General features: G+C 23.0%; 4 protein-coding genes and 1 pseudogene across 4 annotated transcripts; 4 read left to right on the top strand and 1 right to left on the bottom strand.

The window, feature by feature from the left end:
- Positions 1-1,560: 1,560 nt before the first annotated feature.
- On the top strand, positions 1,561-1,950 carry EHI_162810 (uncharacterized protein; the record flags this gene model as incomplete). Its single annotated transcript, XM_650355.1, has 1 exon — positions 1,561-1,950. One exon carries the CDS (start codon positions 1,561-1,563, stop codon positions 1,948-1,950), a length of 390 nt encoding a protein of 129 aa, XP_655447.1.
- A 640-nt stretch (positions 1,951-2,590) lies between these two features.
- On the top strand, positions 2,591-2,932 carry EHI_162800 (uncharacterized protein; the record flags this gene model as incomplete). Its single annotated transcript, XM_650356.1, has 1 exon — positions 2,591-2,932. One exon carries the CDS (start codon positions 2,591-2,593, stop codon positions 2,930-2,932), a length of 342 nt encoding a protein of 113 aa, XP_655448.1.
- Positions 2,933-2,976: 44 nt separating this feature from the next.
- EHI_162790 lies at positions 2,977-3,717 on the top strand (annotated as a pseudogene).
- Positions 3,718-3,743: 26 nt separating this feature from the next.
- On the bottom strand, positions 3,744-4,826 carry EHI_162780 (uncharacterized protein; the record flags this gene model as incomplete). Its single annotated transcript, XM_650359.1, has 1 exon — positions 3,744-4,826. One exon carries the CDS (start codon positions 4,824-4,826, stop codon positions 3,744-3,746), a length of 1,083 nt encoding a protein of 360 aa, XP_655451.1.
- A 247-nt stretch (positions 4,827-5,073) lies between these two features.
- On the top strand, positions 5,074-5,949 carry EHI_162770 (uncharacterized protein; the record flags this gene model as incomplete). Its single annotated transcript, XM_650354.1, has 1 exon — positions 5,074-5,949. The coding sequence occupies one exon, from the start codon at positions 5,074-5,076 to the stop codon at positions 5,947-5,949; it is 876 nt and encodes a 291-aa protein (XP_655446.1).
- Positions 5,950-7,223: the final 1,274 nt, after the last annotated feature.

Below are 7,223 nucleotides of genomic sequence, written 5' to 3'. Positions count from 1 at the left end.
ATCTCTACATTATTATATTTTTCTTATTTTATTATTTTTATGTTTATATTATTTAGATTTTCTTATTGTTATTCTTTTATATTTAGATATATTTGTTTATTCATCTTTATCATTTTTATATTATTATCATTTATATCTATTTTCATTTTATATTTATTCTCTTTTGATTTATATTAATATTAATTTTATCTTTTATATTTTGATTTTATTATTATATCATTGACTATCATTTCTATATTTATTTATCATTTATTCTTATTATTCTTTTATTTTTATATTCTATCTATGTTATATATTCATATCATTTTCATTTATATTTTATCACTTATTATATATTATAATAACATAACACATATGATTGATTATATAATAAACATCATGATGAAATTATACATATAAATAATAAACATAAAAAATAATACAATATTTTTCATTAATAAAATAATATTAATTATTTTGAATCATTAAATTAGACACTTTTATTTCATATTTCTAATTTTTACATTAAAATTACACTTTTTATTTCTTCTTTTCATATTTTATTATTTTTTTTTCTTTTATTACTTTTTATCTTCTTTTTATCTTATTCTACTTCTTACTTTCTATTGTTTCTTTTTCGTTGCAGAAATATCATGAAGAACAAGTAGAAATAAATAGAAAAGAAGAGAATATAAAAACAGACATATAAAATATAATGTAATATTTAATTCATTTGATATAGATTCAAAAATAAATCAAATAAATGAAGAAATAGTACAAAAAGAGAATAAATAATGAAGAAAATAATAAATATAACTTATTCATAAATAATACAAATTAAATATTATTTAATTCATATTCAAATTAATTGGAATTAAATTAATTGAATATAATTTATTTTCTATTTAAATATTTTTATTCATTTTATTTAAATTTATTGAATTATAATTATAATTATATCTTTTTATATTATTTTTCTTTGGTACAATTTGATAATGGTGTCATACATCGTATAGTAAGTAATGGGAAAATTCATTCCTTTGGGGATATATAATATTTTATATTTTGTTTTATATAACCAATATTCTATAAATAAATTCATATTTTTATTTTTAGAATGGATACAGATATTTTTGAAGTATGTTAGATATTTTCTTATTTTGAAGTATTATATCTTCGTTATTTTCATAATTTCCTTATTATAGATATTTTTGAAGTTATAAAAGATATTTTATAACTCTTACAGTTTTTGAATATTCTAATTTTCTTACATTTTCATAAATTATTCCACTTTATGCATTTTATTATTTTATTTTTGAAAAAAAAAACAAAAGAATATAAAAATAATACATTTTATGTAATTCTTCATTCAGGAGATATAATAAAAATATTAATAATTATATTAAAATGTTAATAATAAAAATGAAACAAAATTAGTTTATTTATTCTTTTTTTACTATTTTATAATTAAAATATTTTTATTTGTATGTCTATGTCTTGATGAATGTCCTTTTGGAATGTCTGATATCCTACCCTAGTGTTATTTAAATGACGCTTCAGCAGTAATAGATCATACGATATATGAGTGTAATAAAGGGAAGTTGTTATGAATCACTCAGTGATAGGTTTAAATTACTGTTTTTAATTTTAGAAGACAACAAGTGTGATGAAATGTCAAAGATGATTCAATTTTATTCAGACAATTACGACTTTGATAATTTATATGAAAATTATGAATTTTACCACAACTGTGCCGAGATGCAATACGACATCATCGAAGTTTTAAAATCGGAAATCATTTATATATTAGCAATCATTGATAAAACGAAGCGCACCGGTGTTAAATTCTTGAGTCAGGAAGTAATTGATCGCCTCCTGTTCTATATTGATGATTGGTGGCTCCGTGATGGCATCTATGATGTTTATGATGTAGCCACGGAACTCTTCAAGCTAGGAGAAGAGAAGCCTTAATTTAATTAATTCTTTTTTTAATTTAATTTATTTTCTTTTATTTATTTCTTAATGATAAAATAATAATTAAATGATTTTTATCTCTTTTATTTTATTAGTTTTATTTTATTAGTTTTATTTTGATTAAATTTTGATTAAATAATGAATGAAAATAAACATAAAGAATAATAAAAAGAATAGAATCAATTAATGGTTTTACCCCATCCAGTAAGAGCATTAATTTGCCATACAAGTTTCCAATAGACGCTTTTTAGTATTCTCTTTTCATTCTCATTTGTGATTGATGGAAGAAGAAGAACAAGTTGAGATAAAAGAGAAGAGGCGACTTGAAGATTTGCAGGGTCAAGATCAATACAAGCAGCCGCCATTAATAATTCTCTTACGGAAGACATGAATGAATGAAAATAATGAGATTCATAATGAATAAATAGTCGAATAAATTGAGTTTATTACCCCTGATGAATGAATAAATCATAAGTATGACGCAAAGAATAATTGAGGAATGAAGAAATATAGAAATAAAGTAATAAAATATAGAAATATGAATGAAAAATGAATGAAAAATGAATGAAAAATAGGAAATGAAAACACAAAAATGATGATATAAATACAACTTAAATAACTTAATGACAAACAAACGATGTCAATTGCTAGTGATAACAACAGTACACAAATGTGTTCCTTTACAGGAGCACCAGAGCTTCCACCATGTCCAACAACCCCAGAACCAATAAATGAAGAAATAAAACCAAAGAAGAATAAAATGAATAATAAAGAAAAGATTGTACATTTTATTAAAAGACAAATGAATGATAATGCAATTGAATTAATGATTGACATACTTGAAGAAAATGAGAGATTAAGAAAAGAATTAGAAAGAAAACGAATGTTATTAATTAATGAGAATCGAATGAATGAAGAGATTAGAAATGGAGTTTTAAAAGAAAGAGTTAATCTTCTTTATGCTATTCAATGGGAATAGAAATAAATCTAATTTAAATACTTTTTGAACTAATTATTTTTAGAATGGAATATTTTGAAACAAATCCACAAGATATAAATAGTATAGAAGATGAAGAAGAAGAAGATGAGATTGGAATAGATAGAATAGAAGAAATGATAGAAGATAAATTATCAGAAATTAAAGAAGGGAATAAAATACAAAAAGTACATCATCAAATCTTCTTTTATTATAATAGTTTGAATATAGTATTAGGGAAACAAGGAACAGGAAAAACAACATTTATAATGAAAGAATTAATAAAAATGAATCATATAGAACATTTATATGGGGCTATTATTTATGTAGCACAAAATGCAGGAGAAGATGAAACATTTAAACAATTAAAAGATTTAATTAAAACACCAATATATGGAATGAATTATGAAAAATTTATACCAGCATTACTTCAATAATATAAACAAGCACAAGAGAAACATTTATTAATTATATTAGAAGATGCAACATTTGCAATGATGAAAGCGGATAAAACATGGGGAGAAATTATTACAAGATTAAGACATTTGAAAACAACAATTATTGTGAATATGCATATATGGAAAAGTTTAAATGCATCATTTAAAACACAAGTAGCAACAATTATTATTTTTAAAGGATATTCTAAAGAGAATTTTAGTTATATTTTTCGACAAACAGCAGCAAATTCAAGTGGAACAGTAGCATATTATCTTTATTTAGGAATGGATAAGAAACAAGTATTAAAAATAGATAATTTAACAGGAGATGTTAATGTTATTAAAAAATAATTGAATTAAAAATTAAAGTGTGATTTTTAAATATTTTGAAGTATCATCATCATGAAGAGGATCTGGATGATATTTTCCACCACACCATGTAACATTTTGTTTTCCAACATTAAATTTCCCACATCTTCTTCTGACCAATCTCTAACATATACCCATATATTTCCTAAACAATTAGGAATAACTTTTCCATTAATTAAATGAACAATTGCTATAGCATTGATTTTTCCACCAAAGAAAGAATAATTATTTAATGAAGATAATGAAGTATAAACTAAAATAAAAGAATGAAGATTGAAAGCATTTGGTTCATTATGAGATGATTGTTTTGTTGTCTTCCCTCTTTTTGTTCTTCCAAGTGCATTAAGATCATTAATTGAATCTTTTAATCCAACAGTATATTCTTTTGTAACTGTTTTTCCAACTGACCCATAAAATTTACCAACATTAAATTGATTTTTCTCTGATGATGATTTTCCTGTCTGAATAATAATTCTTCTTTGAAGTGTAATAATAATATTTGATACTAAAAGATCAATAGTATTTAATGATGAATCATTCTCAATTAAATAAAATAATCCATCTCCATTGAATAATTGAGAAGAATTAAATTGAGTTAATTTTGATATGATTGTGTTATTTATATTATTAATTGATGGTTCTATTGAAGCCTTAATAACTTTAAAATTTGTAAGTGCGGTTAATAAAGCCTTTATTCTTGTGTCATTATCATCAATATATTTCTTTACTTCTTGTTTAATTGCGTCATACATATTACCATGTTTATAATCAGTCACTGTAGTTGGAATAGATACATAAACTAAATTTAAAAATCTAGGAGCACTAGTTAAATTTGATGAAGATTTCATAAATAGTTTAATATAATTTCTTATTTTTGATTGTGAAGAAAGATTTATATTTGTATTGTCTGAATGAAAAGATAATTGTTGTGAATGAGGATAATCATTTGAATCATATGAATCATCCATTGCTATAGATTCACTAGAATCAGTATCACTTACCATTGATTGACTTGGACGTATTGATCGTGTTGGTTTTCGTCGGATTGTGTTTGTTTCATTAGTAGGTGCCCTAATTGGTTTGGTATTCATCTATAAATAATTAGATCAATATGACACATTTATATTGTCAACGATATTTCACTATAACAAGAGAAAATGCAATCGCAGATTTTAAAACATATAAATGGATAATAAATTTACCATGGGAATTTATTACATCAGAAAATTATCCTAAAACAATAGAAGTAATGAATATGGTTTAAAGATTATAAAGGGTATTTTTCCAGTTGGACTTTGGGATGAATATTTTATCTTAGAACTTAATTTACATTATTAAATGGAAGCAATTGGTTCAAAATATTTAAATAAAAATAATATTTTAACAACACGTTATTTCAACAACAACACAATTTATCTTGATAGAATTAAAACAACAGATGGAATAACAACAATTAATGTTAAGAATATAACAACAAATGAAGAAATAGATGAAATGAAAGAGAAAATGAAAGAAACAAATACATATATTAATGATATTCGTGATGATGTATCGCAATTATCAACATTAAATACAACAAATATGAATGAAATTAATAATTTAACAAGTCAATTAATATCTTTATCATCTCTTGTTAATACTTCATTATATTCACCATTTTATTCTAATGAAGAAGCATTATTACAAATGACATCTTTAACATCTTACATTAACACAGAAATATCAAGAAATACAACAATTAAACAAGCAGATATAATTAACACAATTGGAATTAAAGATTTGAAGAATATTACATACACATTTCCTTTATCAACATTAATGTCATGGGGAACTGATTCATCAAAAACTTTTAAAAATACAAGTACGGATCATAAAATGTATATCTTTCAATTTATGTTTATGATAAATAATGATACAGATACGCCAAAGAAAACAAAAATTTACTTTAATTCAAATAGAATTGATTCAGGAAATTCATCCACCATTGATAAATTAGATGATTATAGTTATTATTATAGTAATGGATATATGATATTCACATCTAGAGAATATGTTCGTACTGTTGGAGTATATGTATTAAATTATATTGATGGAACACTCACATATAAAGATTCAGTAGATATAGTTCAATCATCACCAAATCAAAGTTTTTGTTATTTTATTGATTCGAAAACACTATTTGATGTTTGGAATGATGAAGAAATAAAGAGATGAACAATTTAAGAAAGAAATGAATTAATTTTAATTTTAATCTGTTCCTGTTTTTTCTTTAACAAAATATTTGTTATTACAAATATATTCACATCCTCCTTGAACAGTACATCTCCAGAAACAATCTTGACATACAAGCATAATTTGACATCTATCATTTATATCTTCTGTCCATGGATTTTTCAAATATGGATGAAGTTGTTTAAATGGTAATACTATCACGGCTTCTGTGTTTAATATTTTATATAACAAACAATAGTGCTGTTATGGATCGTTTTTAATAAGATTGAAAAGAATAATGGAGATAAGAAGTATCTTAAAAACAATTTTATCTCTAGATAAAAAGAAATCAAATATTTGTTCTTAATTTGTTTAAATTTAGTATAGAATGTTAATTCAAAATGTCCCATTCCACTTATTATAGGAGTGGTGTAACGAATATCCATTCCATGTTGTTCCACTTTTTTGTTGAATAGCTTTATCAATAGTTAATTTATCTACTACATCAATTCCATTAACTGTAAAGAAATAGCCAAATTGAATATGATCAAAGTCTGTAGAGTCTCGAATAGCATAAGAATACCTTTGTAAATTATCTGGAATAGTAAATGGATATGTCTTCATAGTTCAATTATATTTAACATATCTCATTCTTTTCTTCTTTGTTATTTGTTTGTCTAATTTATCTGTAATTGTTATTCCTGTTTGTGTAGGTTTATTGTTATTATTTATCTCATCTATTTTATCTTGTAGATATTGTTTAACATAGAATTTAAATGGTTTAGTCATATCATATACTTTATATGTCTTAGTCTTAGTAAGTCAATAATCAAATGTTTTTATTTTATATCTAGTATCTTTACAAACATTACTTTCTACAACACTAGAAGGTTCAGTTGGTAAATCATAATTATAATAATTATCTTTTTCAAATAATACATGCATATTAAATGTCATTTGTGGATCATATAATAATCCAGTTTGGCAACGAAAAAAAAGCAAATAATTGAAAAAGAAGAGAATGAAAGATATAAAAGAATAAAAAGAAAGTAAGAAGTAGAATATGATGAAGAAAGAATAAAAGTAGAAAGGAGAGGATATAAAAAGAAAGAAGATAAAGTGTAATAAAACAAAAGAGATGATAAAAGAAGAAAAGAAATGAAAAAAATAAAGGATGCAAATTTTATTGAAACAAATAAAAAAAGAGCAAAATTTAATGATGCAAAATTTAATGATGCAAAATATTTAGCAACATTTTTATTGATGCAAAATATTTT

Source organism: Entamoeba histolytica, genomic scaffold (genome assembly GCF_000208925.1).
Source record: "Entamoeba histolytica HM-1:IMSS scf_1104750518757 genomic scaffold, whole genome shotgun sequence".
NCBI lineage: Eukaryota > Evosea > Mastigamoebida > Endamoebidae > Entamoeba > Entamoeba histolytica.
The sequence above is the reverse complement of the archived record's forward strand: the minus strand, read 5'-3'. Positions and strand labels throughout refer to the sequence as shown.